Source organism: Nicotiana attenuata, unplaced genomic scaffold (assembly GCF_001879085.1).
Source record: "Nicotiana attenuata strain UT unplaced genomic scaffold, NIATTr2, whole genome shotgun sequence".
NCBI classification, from domain to species: Eukaryota; Viridiplantae; Streptophyta; class Magnoliopsida; order Solanales; family Solanaceae; genus Nicotiana; species Nicotiana attenuata.
The window spans coordinates 80410-100724 of NW_017672374.1; the positions used below are offsets into that span (position 1 = coordinate 80410).

Sequence of the window (20315 nt, forward strand, 5' to 3'; positions counted from 1 at the left end):
AAGAAATTTCAGCAAGGTTTGGGTACGCAGGTCAACCTTAGTACAACTTTTCATCCACAAACCGATGGGCAAGCAGAGCGGACTATTCAGACACTTGAAGACATGTTGCGTGCTTGTACTCTTGATTTCAAAGGTAGCTGGGATGACCATTTTCCACTCATAGAATTTGCTTACAAGAATAGCTTCCACACTAGCATCCAGATGGCACCATTCGAAGCATTGTATGGTAGGAGATGTAGGTCTCCCATTGGGTGGTTCGAGGTTGGAGAAGCGGAATTGATAGGGCCGGACCTCGTGCATCAGGCCATAGAGAAAGTCAAGGTTATTAAAGAAAGGTTGAAAACTGCTCAAAGTCGCCAAAAGTCTTACTCGGATGTTCGTCGCAGGGATTTGGAGTTCAAGGAAGACGATTGGGTATTTTTGAAAGTTTCCCCTATGAAGGGTACCATGCGACTTGGAAAGAAAGGAAAATTAAGTCCGAGGTATGTCGGACCATACAGAATCATTCAGAGGATTGGTCAGGTGGTATACAAACTCGAGCTACCACCCGAGATGTCATTGGTACACCCGGTCTTTCATGTGTGTATGTTGAGGAAGGTAGTGGGAGATCCTTCCACCATTGTGCCAGTTGAGACCATTGAGGTTAATGAAGAGCTATCGTATGAAGAAGTTCCAGTTGCCATTCTTGATAGGCAGGTTCGAAAATTGAGAAATAAGGAAATTGCATCCGTGAAAGTGTTATGGCGAAATCAGCAAGTTGAGGAAGCCACTTGGGAAGCCGAGGAAGAAATGAAAAAGAAGTACCCGCATTTGTTCGATTAGTCATGTAATAGCTTTTATGCATTTAGCTCCTATGAACTCTTATCTTTTGGCTTGATCTATGTAAAACCGTTCCCTTTTTGGTAGTGTGATTGCCTAATAGGCCTTAGTTGATGTTGTACAAGTTATATTATGTTTATGAGATGTGTTTATGCTGTTGGGATGTGTTTCTGGGGTTCTCTGACAGGTGGATAACGCCTAGGTACAAAGGAAACTCTGGCGAAGTTTTCGAAAATTCAGGGAGTTAACCAAATTTAGGACTCTGAATATGTTCTATGTTGTGAAAGTCTGAAGTTGCATAAGCATTCCTCATAAGTGAGCCTTGATCCTCATTCGAGGACGAATGATCTTAACTGGGGGAGGATGTAAGGCCCCGTGAATTTTTCTACTCAAAACCCGAACCTCGTAGTGCCTACTTAGGGTCAGGTGATAGAAACTCGCGGTTCGGACCCTTTGAGCTGATCTATGAATTTAAAAACCAAGAATCAAAGTTTTCCAGAAAAGTGCAAATATGCGGTCTAGAATGCGGTCGCGTACCAGGTAAGCGGACCGCATTTCTGCCACAGAGTGAATCAGTGTGTTAGCTAATTTGAGGTTGAAAATGCGGTCCATTATGCGATCGCATAACCAATATGCGGACCGCATAGTCGTCGCATAATTCCCTTGGGATTTTGTGAAGGTCAATTCTGCGGTGCATAATGCGACCGCAGAACAGGTATGCGGACCGCATTTCCGTCACATACCCAAGCAGAATGTTCATATTTTTGGAGCCTTTTTGCGGTCCAATCTGCGGCCCGCATTTCCACTTTGCGATCGCAAATGCGATCGCAGATCCGACTCGGGGCTCTAATTTTCTAATTTTTAACCCGACGCCCCTATCGTTATATTCGGTATTATAGCTCGTTTTGAGCATTTTCTGGACATTTCTAGAGTGAGGGAGAGGGGTCTAAGTGAGAGAAAGTTCTCCCCATCAAATTACTCCATAGAATCTTGCTAAATCCTTGAAGATAATCAAGTGAAGGCTCCTAAATCTTCATCCCAAGAGGTAAGGCTCCATCACCTCAGCTCATATTTGTATACTTAGCTATATGGGGTCTTTAGGGAAGCAATTCATGGGTATAACAATGAATCTCTTGCATGCAAACCACACCATAGGACATTGGAAAGTAGTAAACTAAAAAGATAGCAATTAGGGGTATAGAATGATAGAAATTCCTCTCAAAGGGGCCTAAGATCATAACGAACCTCAAGTGTTCGATATTATGCTTGAACCAAGCTAGAATCTCAACCTCGTCTCTAATTTCCGATTTAATTTGTAATTCTTGCATCATAGATCGAAGTGATAAAAATTTCGAAATTTGTAAAGAGTAAGGAAATCTATATTGAGGTATGTATGGCTAAAACCCCCTTTTATCAGAAATTGAGCTCCGTTGGCGTTTACGAAGGTGTGGTAAGATTTGGTGTACTGATTATTGTTTCACATTGATTGATTTGCAATTTATATACACATATACATGAAAGATGTGCCCAAACGTGAGTAATGTACTATTCTTGATGTTTAGTGAAGTATGAAGTATACAATCATGTGTTGAAATGCGTGGGCTATAAGCCAAAGATCAAAACTGAGAATTTTCATGCTAACTATGTGAATACTTACATGTGCTTGCAACTTGAATTACTTTCGTATGTGCCTATGGTCACAACTTGCAAGGTGAATATTGAAAAGGAAAATGATGTGATAAGTGTGGCCCAAAGTGCCCATGAATTGAACTGATACATGAAAGATATTTGATTCAAGTGAGATGAATAATGAGAAAGAAACCACGCCTAGGCAAGGCGGCCTAGCCGATCGGGCCGTGATCGGACACCATGCTGCACACATGGTGGTGATGTGCTGATATTGAATTCCGGATAAGGGAAATGAAATAGTGATTGAGATATATGCCTCCAATGAGGCAACCTAGCCGGTCGGGTCGTGATCGGACTCCGCTCAAGGTAGCGGTGGTATCGAGAACAGTGATAAACGTATGAAAGGAATGCCCCAAACTAAGTTATGGGAATCATGTAAATGATTCTATGATTTGCATATTTGATTCACCTATGTGATTTACTTGTCATTGCTTTGTAGTTCTTTCTAGTAAAATGGTGTTTAGTTATACATACTAGTACTATTCCATGGTACTAACGTCCCTTTTGCCGGGGGCGCTACATTTTTTTAAATGAATGTAGGTGGCTCCATAGCGGATAGTTCCGATCGCGTGTAGCGGAGCATTCTCCTTCTCAAAGATCTTGGTGAGCCCCTTTCTCCTTCAAGGGGCTATATTGCACACCTCTTGCCTTTTTAGACTTTCACTTTTGAGGTACAGCCGGGGCCTTGTTGCCGGCATTGTCACATTTATCTTTTGTATCTTTAGAGGCTCCGTAGACATATATGTGGGTCAGATGTGGGTATCGGATAGGTGTGCGAGCTATGTTGTAATTCTAAACTTATGTTGCCTATGAATTGTAACTCTATGGGAACTTTGGAAACTAACTTATCTACAGTTTAATGTTGTGATCTAAAATGAACTAAAAATGTCGAATATACTATCTTCTTTTGTTGAATAAATGAAAGCATGGTCCCCTTATTCGTATGGAGTTGGGTAGGTAGTGTTTGGTAAGGATTGCTCAGTTGGGGTCACTCGATTGAGCGCCGGTCGCGCCTCCCGAGGTTGGGGCGTGACAATTACAAGCAGGGGGCATATCAAAGAAGAAAGAATTAGGGGCAGTAATTAGATCCACTAGTGCACCAATTTTGGACTCCAGCCCAATTAAACCCCAGCCCAATACCCTAATCTAACCCTAACCCAATAACCCAATTATTCTAACCCAACCTAGAACCTCTCCTAATCGTGGCCGTTGATCTCTAAGATCAACGGTCCACGTTACCCTTTTCCTTTCTTAACCCAACGACCCCACAAACCCTACTCACTCTCTCATTTGCGCCGCCTCTGAATTCTCTCCTCTTCTCTTCTCTCTCAGACGCTCTCAAACCCTAGAGCGCCGTCACCCAAAAACTCCCCCAGACCCCATCGATTCTTGACCAGATATGGGGTCATCTGTTGATTTACTGCCTTATCTAGCCTCTCACCTCTTCTGGTTGTTCCATTTTCATGTTACTTAATGGGATCTCAAGGGATTCGAACCAGATTTGGTTCAAATCTCTCATCTTTTTGATTAATTCGCCTATATTCAACAATATGTCTATGAGTACTATCATTTTTTGTGTTTTCGTGGCCTCAAATCTCTGGTTCGAACCAGATTTTCTACCTCTGTTCATAAACCTAGCTATTTTTGTTAAATCCGCTTATATCTCTTTAGATCTAAATCAGTTTTGAGTTTGTTTGGTATTTTTCTTAAGATTTTTCTGCTTTTAGTATTATTGTTTACCGATTTTGTTTTACCTTATGGTTTTGGTTTCTAACGAGTTTTCTATAAAAATGCTCAGACGTTTAAATGCTTTCAACTATGATTTTCTCCTTTACTATTTTGACCGATTTTTTAAAGTTTCATCTCTATGTCTTTGACACATCCTAGGGTTTTGATTCTCTCACTATTTATCCTGTTGTCTTTTGCCCATTACCTTTAACTCTGTCAATTAAGTTGCTAATTGATTTACTTACCTAAATTAGGGTTTGAATTTAGTACTCATGTTTCCTTATTTAAGTTTTACTTGTTCTTACCCTATTTATGTATCCGTATTATTGGCTTGATTGCGTGTCCTGATTCCTAATTGATTCCGGAAACTGTTTCTTACCTTATTAACCTTGCTCTTAATTACGGGTTGATTATGTGTGAGATTTTTCCTTAAATTAAGTGGTACTTATTTGATTCTGTCCTCCTAATTGATTCCTGACTGATTGTTGATTGATTTTCATACCTTATGTATATGTGATTGATTCATTACCTTATGTGACCTACCCTATTGCATGCTATAAAAACCTTCTTGTTCTGATTTTCAAAAGAGACGCTTACACGAACACTCAGGAAGAAACACACACACATACAAACTCTTGCTCTCAAACCTTTCTGTTACTTATGTTTGCTGCATTGTCTAGCCGGCTGAAAGCCAAAGCTAGACTATTGGATTCTGCATACTTTCAACTTTCTGTTTGCTATTCTTTTACTGATATGTCTCCATTCCTATTATCATTCAATATGCTATGGAGCTGAACCTATGTGCTTCATGTTTATCACTCTTAATCAGCATGTCTACTTCTATGTGAGTTGAACCTATGTGCTACATGTCTATTACTCTTAGTCAACATGTCTACCTCTGTGTGATTAAGCCTATGTACTTCCTGTTCGTGAATCTTAACGAGCATGCCTACTTCTATGAAATTAGACATAAGTGCTTCCTGTTTTTAGCATGACTGTTAAACCTATGTCTATTTGTCCCTCAACTAGCATGATTTCTATCCTGTTTTAAGTGTTCATCCCCTAACAAACTCCTGGTTAATTCATGACTTCTTTGCTCTCAACTTTTGCTAACTTTCTGTATGATTGTTTGATCAGTAGTTTGACCCCAGCATGCTGTTCTTTGATTAACATATGTCTATATGTTCACCTAGTGACAAATAATGGATTAAGGCCATGTGAAACCTTGTTCAAATTAATTGACACTCTGTCCTGTCTGTTGTTTGATTGCTGGAGTTCATGGCTGAACTTTCCCTGCTAAATGTGTGCTGCTTGTGGTTCTTGTAATCTAGTAATCTGTTTCTACGCACTTCTGAAATCCAAACTATCTTTTTAAAAAAACAAAACTGTCTCCTATTTTCATATACTATTTTTAACTCCTACTCTTAGTTAACTAGGGTCCTGCCACCCCAATATGAGCACTGCTTAGGGTCCACGAGACTCCTCTGAACTCTGACTCATTGGGGTTGGTTTCCAATCCTTTATGAACTTCTTCTGAACATTTTTTCTCTAGTGTGAGCACTGCCCTGGGTTATCGAAGCCCTTGGAACTCTGACACACTAGAGATTTGGGTTCTTGGTGCTTTGCCAATGGTTACTGTGTGTCTCTGAGCTTTGGAGCTGTTATGGTTTGAAGGCTTGGGTTATTCGGACGCATTGGGCCTGCTACAGGCCTCCTATAGTTATATATTTTGTAATTTATCATTTGCTTATGGTCTGTAATAATTATTTTGTAATAACAATGGGGTAATACTGAATTGGGAAAAAACTGGGCCTAGTTTGATGTTTGCTTGAAAATGGGGTAGACAGCCTGCTTTAGGTGCATGCTTCTTTCAAATATTTTCACTACTATATGCTAGATATCATGCCTATAGGTTATTTACGTTCTGTTACTGCATGCAGTAGATAACATGCCTATAGGTATTTGTTTTAATGCGTTCTGTTACTGTGTGCAGTAGATAACATGCCTATAGTATTTAATTTGTTCAACATGTCCTGACCCATTTTTAGATGTTATGCCTATAGGACCAAAATAATTCTGAATATTCTTTCAAGATTCACATTACTGCACTTAGACACCATGTCTATAAGGCTGTCAAATTAATTTCTGCATTTAAATCATGCCCACAAAGTTTCAAAATCGGTTCTGCATTTTTAAAATCACGCCTATAAAGTTTTAAATACACTTCTGCATTTAGATACCATTTTTATAGGAAACATAAAAAAAATAGATACCATGTCTATAGGAAATTTCAGAATCATTTTTGCATTTAGATACCATATCTATAGGAAATTTCAGAATCATTTTTGCATTTAGATACCATGTCTATAGGAAATTTCAGAATCATTTTTGCATTTAGATACCATGCCTATAAGGTCTTAAGATAAGTTCTTTTACACTCAGATATCATACCTGTAGGGTCCAAAAGATAAAAATCAAACTGCTAAAACCAGTAATTGTTTACAGCTCAGATACCCGGTTTATAAAATTCTGCCCGACTATCACTTAGGCAATCTTGTAGGTTAATTGGATTTTGAGTTTAAAATTGCTATTTTCCTGCTGCTCATAAATTGCCCAGATTCGGTAAGTAATAAAATCAGTAGGCAAACTGATTAGATATTTACTGCCTCGCCTTAATAAAACTGTTGCATATTTTGTGCTCATCTAGACATCCTGCTATAGGACTTTAACTCATTTTTAAAACTGTTTGTTTGAGGCGTGCATGTGTTTTGCTTATTTGTGGAGGTAAATGTGAGTCCCTTAATTGCATCTTTATGTGATAGTCCTATTTGGCTTCTTGTTTGTCGCTTAGTTTTCTCCTTTTAAAATAACATAAGTGAGTCTAGAACTTCCTTAAATAGAGGTTCTAAACATCTCCAGGGCCACAGGCAAGGGACGGGTAATTCACGCATAGAGCACGTATCGGATGTTATTAGAACGCTTAGGTAATAAACAAAAGGGGAAGGGTAATTGGGTAGTAAAAGGAAATGATTACCTGTGCGCTAATGCTATGTGTAGCACCCCAACTTGGGGACGATTACCAAGTATTGCACAGAAGTGATCCTATAGGCTAAAAAACCTAGGACCTCCTTTTACTCTTTGTTTTAGAAATAATCTCTATTTGTTTAAACTGTTTTGTTTGTTTATAAGACTAATTCACCTAATTCGAGTTTGGCCGGGACCCACCGTTGTGGACCTCGAGGGGTGCCTAATACTTTCCCCTCAAGGTTATTTCGAGCCCTTATCCAATCTCTGGTAATGCAAACCGGTTTATGAGTTATTTGCTTTAGGTGCCCTAACGCACCTTGAATCCGTTAGGTGGAGACTCTTCAAAACTCCACGTTACCCCTTCCCAAAAAGAAATAAGTTGTCCCAAGATGTCGAAACCAGGACTCCGCAAGGAAAGGGGGGCGCGACACCAAGTCTCATCGTGCTCCGACCTCGACCCTGCTGATTGCTATGCCTCTTTCTTTGTCTTTTCTTTGTTGTGTGGACGTTTTGTCAAAGGAAATGCGGTAGCATTCCCGGGATGTGAGATGTTCTCCACGTATTCTGAATATTCCCCATGGAGTTGGGAATTTAATTACTTGGTATAAGCTGGAGGGGACGACTTTTATGGGATGTATCCACGGTTGTCCCACTATGGCATTGTGTGTAGTGGCCTGGTCCATGATGTGGAACGTTGTCTCCAGAGTTACGCCGCCGGCCAAAACGAGGAGTGTGATTTCCCCTGATGTCTATTCCACTACATTATTAAAACCAGTTAGTGTGATGCAACGCGATACTATCTTATCTTTGAGTTTCATTTGGGTAAGTACTCGGGGATGGATAATTCACGCGCCACTCTCATCATATACCATAATGCATTTAACATCGGTATCTAAAATATGTAAAGTAATAACTAGGGCATCATTATGAGGAAAAGTCAAACCGTCAGCATATGATACTTTCTTCAAGTTCGTCGTACCGTTTGCGGGTGATAGTGCACTTTACGCTGTTGATAGAGGCGTCATCGCCGCCGCCAATAGTCATGTTGATGGTTCGAACTGGTGATGACGGCTTTGGCGGGCCATGATGTTCACGTCCTCTGGCGAAGTTGGTCATCCCTTTGTCGCTTAACATTTCTTTGAGGTGCCCTTGTCGTAACATGTTCACGACTTCTTGCTTGAGGGCAATGAAATCTTCGCTTTTTTGTCTTAGTTCCTGGTGGAACTTACAGAGGGCGTCAGACTTCTTGGTGTTTGGGTCTGATATCATCTTCGGCAGCCATTTCAATTTGTTTCGAGTTTTTCCATAGCGTAGACTATCTCTGTAAGTGACACACAAAAATTGTGAGCAGATAATAAAGGAGGCATACCTCTTTTGTTCCGATGAGTCCCCGTCCTAGGTCTGGACGGGCCTTCTTCATAGCGAAGGGAGGGTGCGACAGCCGCCCTGACATATGGTTGGTGTTGTTCCCTATTAGGTCATGGAATCGGGTGATCACTTCTGGTACTGTCTCTTCGTTCTTTTTTGGATTCGACCCATATCAAGGTTAGCCGGTGAGTTGGTCCATTGAGATCGCCCTCGTCTGCTCAGACCTCGGCACAATAAGTGTTGTGTATTTCATCCCAAGTGGTTGGAGGGTATTTCATCAATCGACTTAACAACTTTCTAGTTTAGTTGATCTTGAACCCTCTCGATTCAACCCATTGTGAAAAGCTGCAACCGCCATCCCCTCGGATACATTTGGTAGAGTTATCTTACTCTGTTGAACTGGGCGAGAAATTCCCTTAGTCCCTATCCTGGGGACTACTTAATAGCAAATATGTCGTTCATTCTTGCCTCGGCCTTCTTGGCTCCGGCATGTGCGGTTACGAGCTTGTTGGCCATTTCTTCGAAAGTTTCTATAGAGTGTGCTGGTAGCTGCGAATACCATGTTAATGCTCCTCCCGTGAGGGTTTTTCCGAACCTTTTTAGCAAAATGGGGGACACTTGTTCTTTGGCGAGGTCGTTGCCTTTCACGGCGGTGACATAGTGAGTCACGTGATCTTCAGGATCGATCGTCCCATTGTATATCCTGAGGTAGGGTGGCATTTTGAAGGTCTTTGGTATGACATGCAGGGCTACATCGTCATTATACGGTTGTTCGACGAACTGGCCGACGTCCCTTTTCGGCAACAACTTAGGAGCGGTCGGTATCTTGTCAACCCGTTCTTGGCGTTCTTTGATCTGGTCTCGAAGCACTTTATTTTCATTCTCCATTTCTTCCATCATTTTTAGAATAGCAGCGAGGGCGTTGTCACCTGAACTATCAGTGACATTGTGAGTTATACCTATCGCTGGAGGGAGGGGTTGGTTGCACTGCTCGTCTGTTGGCTACATCGTGCAAGTCCTTGCGATTTCTGCAGTCGTGCCTGGAGCGTGCTTGTTGAGGACAATTGTAAGCATGTCGGTTAGCCATGCCTCGAGGAGTTCTTTCACAGCTGGGGGCGTCTCTTTCTCTATAGACGTGGAGGATCCTTTACCACGAGGTTTTGTTATGCGGTAACGTGGGGGTAGTAATCCATCTTGCCTAGGGAACGCATTGGGCGTCGTGTCCTCACCTGTCGTTTCACAACTTTCGTCGATGACATTCATGAGGTTAGTTATGAGGTCACTTGTTATTCTCGTCCTTTCTTCTCGGTTACCTGCCATGTAGGGTTTTTGTATACACAAAGAAAGGAGATCTTGGGTTTTTCTGACGTTAGTGACATGTGTTAGTTGTAGATCTAGAGGAAACCAAAAATTTAACTAAGAAATCCCCACAGACGACGCTAAATTATTTGACCAAAAATATAGATCTTGGTTCAAATAATTAAATTTATGTAAATAAGAGTTAATCTTAGCTAACAGTAATATCCTTAGATGAGGTTGTTAAAGAAGCAATAAATATCTTGTGGATCTGGTCGGTCAGTGGCAATAACATATAATAAATGTTCTAGAAATAATAATGTAGCATTCAATAGTAATGAACAACCATCAATGGCATTTATGTAAATAGGATGAATGGTTCGCCCAATAAATGATGAAATGAGTGGAAATTCCTCCTGACAATGATGAATGATAGACAAATCTTTGAATATTCAAGTTATTCTCGGATATGATGGAAAAGTATGGATAAGAATCTTAGAGAAAAGGTGATGTTTGTATCTTGCAAGTGAGAGCCGAATCAATTAGCCAAAGTGTGTTCTTTACAAATGAATATAACATACCCATATCATTGTCTTTTTTATTTATTTATATGGGACATGTTCCTAAGAAACCATAAGAGTACTAGTGAAGAGAATATCCACTAGAATATTCTCTTTAATATCCTATCTTGAAAACTAGTCGTTACAGCTTTGTCAACGGTACTCGACCTCGACCCTTGTTGACACCTCGACTATGGCTCTCGTTGACTCTTCGATCACATACTTTGCTGCTTCTTGGGCCATCTTGACAAACGGCGACTTGGGAACTCTTCCCTTAGTATTATCTTGGTTTAATATTCTAAAGACAGATTTTGACTCATACAGTTCCCACCCAAGATAATAAGCTCATGAGCTTGCTCTTGCTTCACCTCGAGAAAAAAAAGAAAATACATTTTGTAAATTATTTATCAACTTGTGGCTTATCAAAAATTTAGATTCATTTACACAATGCAACTTTAGTACTTATTAACTATTTTTTCTATTTTAAAATTGAATGTTACTATTGTTTTAATCTGAACTAAGATACCATTCACTTTTCATTCACAAAAGTCACATACGTTTATTTTTCTCTAGAAATCTATTTCTTCTAATCTATTTTAAGACGAAAAAGAACTGTCACACATATATCCTAACAAATGCTAAACCATTAAAATTTGTAAATTTTTCTCTTAATATTATACAAAGTAAATTAAGACGTTAAACGTGAAATAACTAGTATTATAATACTTATTTTAATCTTAATAATGTAAAGGGAAAAGGTCCAAAATCGCCCCTCTATTATGGTATATCCTTTACTTCTGCCACCCGTTATACTTTGCGCCCAATCTAGCCCTTAACGTTAATCAAGTTTTTAAAATTACCCCTAACCCTATTGTCCCTCCACCGTGGCAGCTGACCCCCTTAATTTTTTCTATGTCAGCTGCCATGTCAGCTGTCAAGTCACTTGACCCCACCAAGTTAAAACCCCACAGACCCCATTTCAGTTGAGCTCAATGAAAAACAAGAGCCTTCACCACCGACATCATTGCCGTCATTGCCGCCGCTAACCGAGAAGCCATCACCTCCGGTGGAAAAGCCTCAAATGCTTCAGCGGAGAAAGAGTGGTACAAAGGAATTAGCCACAACTATTGCCTCATTGTACAATCAGAGTAAGAAGAAAAAGAAGAGAACAAAGAAGAGATATATTTTTGAGAGCGTCTCTGATTCTCCACCTGCAAAACCAGTCCTGCCACCACCAACACCGCCACCGCCGCCTCCTCCACCGCCTCCGCCGTCCTCTAAGATTTTCCAAAACCTGTTCAAGGAAAATGGGAAAAGTAAACGTGTACATTCCGATCCTTCCACTGCAGCAACAGCAGCTCCGCCTCCTCCACCTCCGCCGCCGCCTCCAAATTCAATTTTCAACAATTTGTTCAAAACCGGCAGCTGAAGCTGATGTTGAGCTACAAGAACAAAGGTTCAAATGCATAGTAATGAAGCCTAAAAAATGGCAGTCGGGAAAGCACGCATACACATACATAGATCTGTACAAAAATAAGAAAAAGGGGTAGAAGCAGCTCCACCACCAGTATCTTGTCGGAAGATACTTCGGCGTTTGGCGCCGTAGGTAGCAGCGTCAAAAAGTGTACATAACAGAAAAAATACAAAGGCAAAAGATATGAGAATTCTTCTGCTTCGTTGTTGTTCTTCGATGTCTTAGTTGAGAGAGAGAAGAAGATGAAAATATTTTAATAAGAAAAGATGTGGGTTAATTAGTAGGACCTGCTGACATGGCAACTGACATGGCAAAAATTGAGGGGGTCAGCTGCCACGGTGGAAGGACGTTAGGGTTAGGGGTATTTTAAAAACTTGATTAACAATAGGGGCTAGATTGAATGAAAAGTATAACGCATGACAGAAATAAATAATATATCATAGTAAAGGGATAATTTTGGACCTTTACCTAAATGCAAGTCAAGTTTCTCTTTTCTATAGACCGACTCAAACAATGCAAGGAGAAACTTTACAATTTCATCATATTAATAGTTTCCTTAATCAGTTAATCTCATCCACTTATCTAGCTTCCTACTTATCGAACAGCCCCTATTGAGTTCTACTTGTACTTACAATGGGGTGCAACGTAGAAGATCCACTCTCATTCTTACAGTGACAACATAGTTTCCCACGTCAAACCTTTGCCTGAACAAAAAGAAAAAAATCTAAAAAACCTCCTTAGTAGCCCTAAAATCTGAATCGACCGAAGCACAGTCCGACAGTCAAGAAAAACGTATGAACAAGTGAGGATATTCAGCTAAAAAAAAAATTACTTTCTCATTTGATCCTCCAAATCTTGAACTTTAAATATTCAAAAAACCCATCAAACAAGAGTCAAGATCTGTAATTTCCCCACTTAGCTAATGACCCAAAAGCTTTGATACGAGCAATCACTTTGTGCAATGGCAAGCTCAAACAAAGGCAAGATTTTCTTGTTTTCTTTGCTTTTGTTATTTGATGTTTGGGTTTTTAGTGCTTTTGCTGAAAATGGTTCAAGCTCTGAATCAGTTATAATTGAAGAAGACAAGTTGCACAATCATGAGATTGAACAGAAATTTGAACATGTTGATGCTTTAGATGTGTTAAAAAGACACCAACTTCAATTAGAAAAGCTAGCAGAGCTTGTTAAAAATCTTAGCTTGCTTGTTTCTAAGTTAGAATCAAGATTATTGGATTACCCTAAAGGTGAAATCTTGGAAGATAAGAAGCAGAGTTTTAAAGGGACTAAGCAAGTTGTTTTTGATGAGAAAAAGAAGATTCAGAGTGATGGTTTTGTGGGTAGTAGTGAGGGTAGTTTATTAGATAGTAAGGTAGTAGATGGGGAGAGAATGGGAGCAGTGTCTGTTACTAAGTATAGTCCTCTTTGGTTGGAAAGGTTTCAGTTTATATCAGCAGTGAGATTGGGATCAGATGCAACTAGCATTAATGTGTTGCCATTTAGGGATGCTGAAGGGCTGAGCAAGTATGTTGTCATTGGCGATGATCGCGGAAAGGTTTATGCATTCTCCAGAAACGGGGAAGTTTTGATTGATTTTCAGACGTCGTTGAGTTCACCAATAACAGCTTATGTGTCATACTTGTCCGTTTATAAGAATGAGAGTTTGGTTGTTACGGGGCATGAAAATGGCGGTATTTTGATGCATAGAATTTGGGAGGTAGTCCCTGATGGTGATGACAGGGCTACTCTTCATATGGAAACCGTAAGAAAATTTGCTTCGCCTGAAATCGAGGAAGGTGGGTCTTCGATTACAAGTTTAGATGTGCATCATGTTGGAAGAAATAGATATATTTTGTCCACGGATTTTTCCGGGAAACTTAGGGTTTTTAGGGAGAATGGCACTGTTTTTGGGTTGACAGTGCCAAAGAGCAGGCCGCTTGCGTTTTTGAAACAAAGGCTTCTATTTCTTACAGAGACTGGTGCGGGGTCTTTAGACTTGAGGACCATGAGAATTAGGGAATCTGAATGTGAAGGTTTAAACACTTCTATTGCTAGGAGTTATGTTTTTGATGCAACTGAACGGTCAAAGGCATATGGGTTTACATCTGATGGTGATTTGATTCATGTGCTACTCTTAGGAGATAATATGAACTTCAAGTGCAGGGTTAGATCCAAGAGGAAGTTAGAAATGGCCGAGCCTCTATCATTTCAGGCGATTAAAGGATATTTGCTTATTGCTAACCAGGAGAAGGTATCACTGTATAATGTATCATCGCAACATTATGTCCGGTCTGGTGGACCAAGGCTTTTGTTCTCTGCTGGTCATGATGAGATTGTAGCATCATTTTTGAACTATCAATCTTTGGAATTAAATGATAAAGATAAAAAGGTGATTCCTTTAGTAGTCAGTGATCAAGAAAAGCTCGTTATTCTTGGACTGGGAAATGGTTACTTGGGGATATATCGCTCAAACCTTCCAATTTTCAAAAATGAGTTCAACACCATGATGTGGACGAGTCCCGTTTTATTTTTCATCCTTTTCCTTTTAGGTGCATATTATTTTTTTGCCAAGAAAAAGGAAGCTCTTACCTCATGGGGACCTGACGATCCTTTCAATTCGACGAGTGTTACAAGTGGGGCTCCATCGGGATCCAGCCAAGGTGACAGATCTTATGCTGATTCGTCGAGGAATGCAGATCTTATGGATCTAATGGGTAGCGGCCTCAGAGCTCCATCTGGAAGGTATGTCTCTCCATCGCGCTATCCTGGTGGAACAACAAGTGCCTATAGATCAAATCCTTCCGATACAACTTCCAGGCCTTCCTCTGTTGATCCCAACTTTAGAACTACCTCGGAGTTGAAATTTAGGGGGTCGAATCTAGAAACATCAGGTTTTCCGAAAAGGAGAGAGAGCCTATTTGTAAACAGTCAAATTCTGGATGATGGCAAGTAATCTGTAGTTCATGTCAGGTACATGTGTTAAATTCAGCAACCTTACTGTCATTTTTGACACGTGGGTAAGCTGACAATCTATAGCTGTAACTTTGCAACGGTTACTAATTGTGGTCAGTGGAAATAAAAAAAGAACATTTTGAGCTTTCTGTTCTGACTACCTTGAATTGGTAATCAAGGAGATCTTTGTTATCAATTTTTTTTCTCTTTTTCCTTCTATGCTAAAACTTATTCCAAGTATGCGCAATCCAGCTGTAAGTTCAGTTCTAGGAGAGATTACTCACACAATCGTTGAAGGTCATCTGTCCTGTTTGAGATCAAGTTGGAAAAGATAAGCAGATCCCTCACCTCGACCCCCCACCCCTTAAAAAAAGGAAAAAGTGGAAGGAAAGGAGAAATCATGATCAATGTATCTCACAACTTCGGTCTGGTCGCCGAGCCCTAAATTGATACGTGGTAGAATAGCCTTGAGTTTCAACTATCTTAGATGGAGCCAAAGGAGCCTTGGTGGAACAATTGAGGAAAGGTACTTGTCACTGAAACTGTTTTAGTTTTGTCGTTATTATCACCATCATATCTTCATCTCTATTACTCTGTTCGAAGGGGAAAAAAAGTTAATGTAGGAGAACTTCCTTGAGGAATGTTTAGGTTCTTACTATCTTTACCTTTTCATCAAAACAAAAATGTCGAGGTTCTTACGATTCCTGCTTGAGCATTTAATGCTCTCGTGCAAATGGAAATTTTATTTAAATTTTATCATGGATTAAAGTTTAATTGTTTAGCGTCATGTTTGGTTGCAATTTATTTATGCTCATGTATTCGTGAGAAGCTGCTTCTTCTATACATGCAGTGGCAGCAGCAGGTCTTTACTTGGTTTTCCAAGTAGAGTACCAATAATTTTAATCAATGTAGAAAACGGCTTCCAGGAGGTTACAGGTTCGAGCCATGGAAACAGCCTCTTGCAGAAATGTAGGGTAAGGCCGCGTACAATAGACCCTTGTGGTCCGGCTCTTTCCCGGACCCCGTGCATAACAAGAGCTTAGTGCACCGAGCTGCCCTTTTTTTTAATGTAGAAAACGGTTGTAGAAAACGGTTTGTTATGGATTCAATTTGTGAGGGCTTGCTCATGTTTCTCAGTGGGAAAACGATCATGATTTTAATAGACAATTAAGCTTAAGTGTGGTGCAAGTGATGTGCTATAGGTACCATAATATTCTCTCAAGAGCTCAGATTATTTAAGATAAGCTGAATCTTGTGAAAATCTCTTTTTTCCTTTTCTTTCTGGTGTTTGGGAAAGGAAGGAATAATTCATTTGTTATTGTCTTTCGAGAAAACCTTTGGTTTTGGTTTTAGTTTTAGTTTTGGTTTGGTCACCTATTTCATTTGTTTACCAAAGTGTTTTAAGCTTTAGAAGACAGCATTTGGCAGAGTTAGTCAATATATAGAAGAAACACAAGGTTCTAAAGATGTTAGATTGTCATTTGTCATTCTTCACATGGATAAAAATTGTTGCAAATTTCAGTATATCAACTTTATACCATAAACTGGTTAAAATATCATGGTATAGCCAGTTTTCACACTGGTCAATGAAAAATAGCCAGCGTTTATCAAGTCAATGAAAAATAGCCACTATTTTGCTGCAACAGGGACCGGTCCAGTATAATATACGGGAGTTCTGGTGCATTTGTGTACGAACTCCAGCACATTATGCTGGACCGGTATACTTTGCTAACTCCTGTAAAATTTGCGGGAGACTGGAGCATCAGTGCTCCAAACTCCAGTATATTATACTGGACAATTATACTTGCTGGAACTCCCGTAAAATTTGCGGGAGTTCCAGCATAATTATGCTTGAACTCCTGTAAAATTTGCGGGAGTTCCAGCATAGTTATCCTGGAACTCCCGTAAAATTTACGGGAGTTCAAGCATACTTATGCTGGAACTCCCGTAAAATTTGCGGGCGTATTTTTCCGGATTTTGAACAGTGTTTTCGCTCAGATTTAAAGTGGTTAAATTTCGATGACTTTTGAAACTTGGCTATTTTTCAACGACCAGTGGTAAATCTGGCTATTCTTGAATTTCTCCTCATAAACTGGGCAGTTTAATTTCCTCAAGTTTTCCCTTTGTGAGTTGTGTCTTGCCCCTTCCTTTCTTAAGGATGCCCGGTACACTAAGTTCCCGCTATTCGTGGGGTCCGGGAAAGGGCCGGACCACAAGGGTCTATTATGCGCAGTCTTATCCTGCATTTCTGCAAGAGGTTGTTTCCACAGCTCGAACCCGTGCTCCTCCTTCTTATCCTGTACAAAAGTAGCCATTGCTTATAGATGTAGCTGCACTCCTGGATATTAATATTTGATAGCGATAAACAAGATATTTTCTATTAGATTTAAAACCTTAGTGTTAGTATAAATGTTTTATTTTTTGTTGAGAATATTTTTCACAAGAAATACTTTGTGCAGTGGAATAATTATAGTTGTGTAAGTCATTGTCAACACTTGGTTGGATATAAATTGCATTAGTATGGTGTGGTGGACGGTGGGTTGTACATTAAGAGTTGTGTTTGGTGATTATTAGGACTATCTAAAAAAAAAACAAATGTGTATACGTAACTATGAAAAAGTCGTATGGAGTATGAGTAGTAAAAAAAGGCGGCTCGGTGACAAAGTATCTTGCGTTTACGTAGGTGCCCGGAAAGAGCCGTACCTTAAGGGTGTGATGTAGGCAGTCTACCTTGATGCAAGCATCTCGAATTCGTAACTTATAAGTCACACAGAGATAACTTGACTGTTGCTTAAAGGCGTCAAATTAATGCTGCAAGTAATTTTTTCTACCAGTCACTTCTTTATTTCTTTATTATTATTATTATTATTATTATTATTATTATTATTATTTTGCAGTATGTTGATAGTAAGACAAAATCTTAGCTGATTGATATATTGTATTCATTGGAAAAAATTAACAAAGAAATATACTTTACGTGATATCAATTAAGTTATCAAAAGTTGGTTCGTATGAGAAGCTCTTATCGTACCAAATTAGGAAAAGAAAGGAAGGGGCAAACATCTATCTTTAGTTGTTTTTATTTTGGTTCAAAATAATGTGTCCGTTTATATAATCAAGAAAAAAATTTAATTTGTTTTTCCAAAGTTATCTTCATGTACATATCCCTAAAAAAATTATTTACTCCTCACATTTGGGAAGAGAAATAAGTGCTACTATAACTATGCTGCAATATTTAATTAAGGGTAGTTTAGTCACACCAGTTATTTTTTGTTTAGAATTTAGTATTTTTTTAATGGGTGTGCCCAAAGCAAATTGATCACTTATTATAGATCGAAGGGAGTAGTGTAATTCGTTTTTTTTTTCCAATTAAATTATTTCCTTTACGATTTTCCAAAAAAGGCAAAAACCTTTCAAAATCTTGAGAGGCCCACTTCATTTCCTTCGCTTTCTAGATATATTCGATATAATCCATAGTCTTTAAAACTTGGACATTTATTTTTAAATAGAAAGAATGCATATTTACATATAACGTACTGATGAGTTCATCCAATTCTCAGGTAAGGAAGGCTGTCCTTTTCAAAGTGGAGGGGACCATATATATTCTGTTGAATTTTGTAAGCAAAACATCATCTTTTAACAGCCATTTTTCACTCGTCAAGTGACGGAGTCAGAATTTTCACTAAGAGGTATCAAAATATAAGAATTTAAATATATTGTAAAATCAGGGGGAGTCAATGTATAACAAATATATATAAAATAAAAAGAATTTATCTACCAATACTGTGTAATTTTTCAATAAAGGGGCTGGCGATTGACACCCCTTGCTTGAATGTGGATCCGCCACTGTCGTCACCTATTATTATTAGACTTATTGGTGATAGTTTACTATTTGGAATTTATCAAACCTTCTCATAATTAACTTCCACTAAGTTATTCGATCGAAGCTTTCCACGCCGTGTTGCTAAAAATTGGCATGCCGGACCAAGTCAATACGTAGGGGCAGATGGAGCTTTTGGCGTCACGAGTCAAGAGAATTTTTATGTTCAGATCACCGAAAAGATAAATTAAGACATGTTACGGGATTAAACAATAAGAACAACAAACTCAGTTTTATCCCATGAGTGGTGTTTACCCTTAAAATTGGATTACAATTAAACTTATAAGTATTTTAAGGATATGTGATTTCACTTGGCACAAACTGATAAATATGAGAATTAACGTAAGGAATTAACAGTAAAGTAGAGCAAACCAATGTGATGAGCACCTGTGGCCCTCGAGCTAAATCGCCCTCGAACCAAAAGAATATGCTATTGAAAGAGTGTAGACTGAACAGTAGTGGTTGAGAGAGCTTAAGAGAAAAATGTAGTATATTGCTTGATTATGCGTGAATGTACCCCCTTACAAAATGATTAGGACCCTCTTTATTTAGTAGATGAATCCTATTTATGGTACAATTCTAATTACAGAAGGAAATCCCATGATTGGCTAAATATCCGGTCTTGGCTTGATACGTGCCGAGATTTTCGCCACAATCCTTGCCCGATCACGGCTATCTCGGCTTTTTTGTTATTCGACCTAGCAGGCTTCTTCGTTCTCACTCGATCTCTTTCTCGCTTCGGTCTCGATCGCGGCTCGATCTGGATCAACCATTGTTCCACGAGCTTACCGATTCATCTCCGTATCATGATCCGATATAACCGAGGCCGAGCCTTAATCTGTCATCCCGATTTCGATTAGTCATACAAAATTAGGCAAGCTCGATTTTTTCCGTATACAAGTGGGAACATGTTACATGATTAAAGGGAGATAAACATTAAAAAGTTTTACACGTTTAATTTTAGAATAACGCTGAATGCAAACTTAAAAAAGGGTAGTTCGGTGCATTTACATATCGTATTCAAATGCAGATTTAGGATTTCAAGATGATGGTGCACTAGTGGATCTAGAATTTACATTTGACAAGTTTAACTTTAGTCTCTTACCATGAACCCGCTACACTTTTAAAATTGTAGATTCAAAATTATATTCTTTTTGAAATTTTAGTAATTTTCACACATATATATCTATACTCCGTGCCGAAAATAAGACCCTCAAAGTGGGATTTGAACCGCTAATTTTATTTGTTGAGGTACACTAATAATTGTTGCACTATATAGGAGTCTTTAAGCATAGGTGCACACACATGTATTTAAGTAAATTTTAAAGAAACATAACATTGTTATACATGGTTTAAAGAGAGAAACATGGCTTCACGTAAACCCATACCCCTTAACCTATATATGTCCCTGTCCGTATTCACGCATGATCTGGGAAAAGGCCGCGCCCCAGAGAAATATGATGTAAGCAACCTACCTTAATGCAAGGGTCAGCAGCTGATTTTATGGCTCAAACTCGCGACTTAT

The 20315-nt window shown here is 39.2% G+C and overlaps 1 protein-coding gene across 1 annotated transcript; it reads left to right on the plus strand.

Moving 5' to 3' along the window:
* The first annotated feature begins 12659 nt into the window (after positions 1-12659).
* LOC109212968 (uncharacterized membrane protein At1g75140-like) lies at positions 12660-15088 on the plus strand. The gene has a single exon (XM_019376711.1). It carries the CDS (start codon positions 12923-12925, stop codon positions 14909-14911), a length of 1989 nt encoding a protein of 662 aa, XP_019232256.1. The 5' UTR covers positions 12660-12922; the 3' UTR covers positions 14912-15088.
* Positions 15089-20315: the final 5227 nt, after the last annotated feature.

Coding starts and splice junctions, on each gene's coding strand:
- LOC109212968 (XM_019376711.1), top strand. CDS start 12,923: ATGGCAAGCTCAAACAAAGGCAAGATTTTCTTGTTTTCTTTGCTTTTG.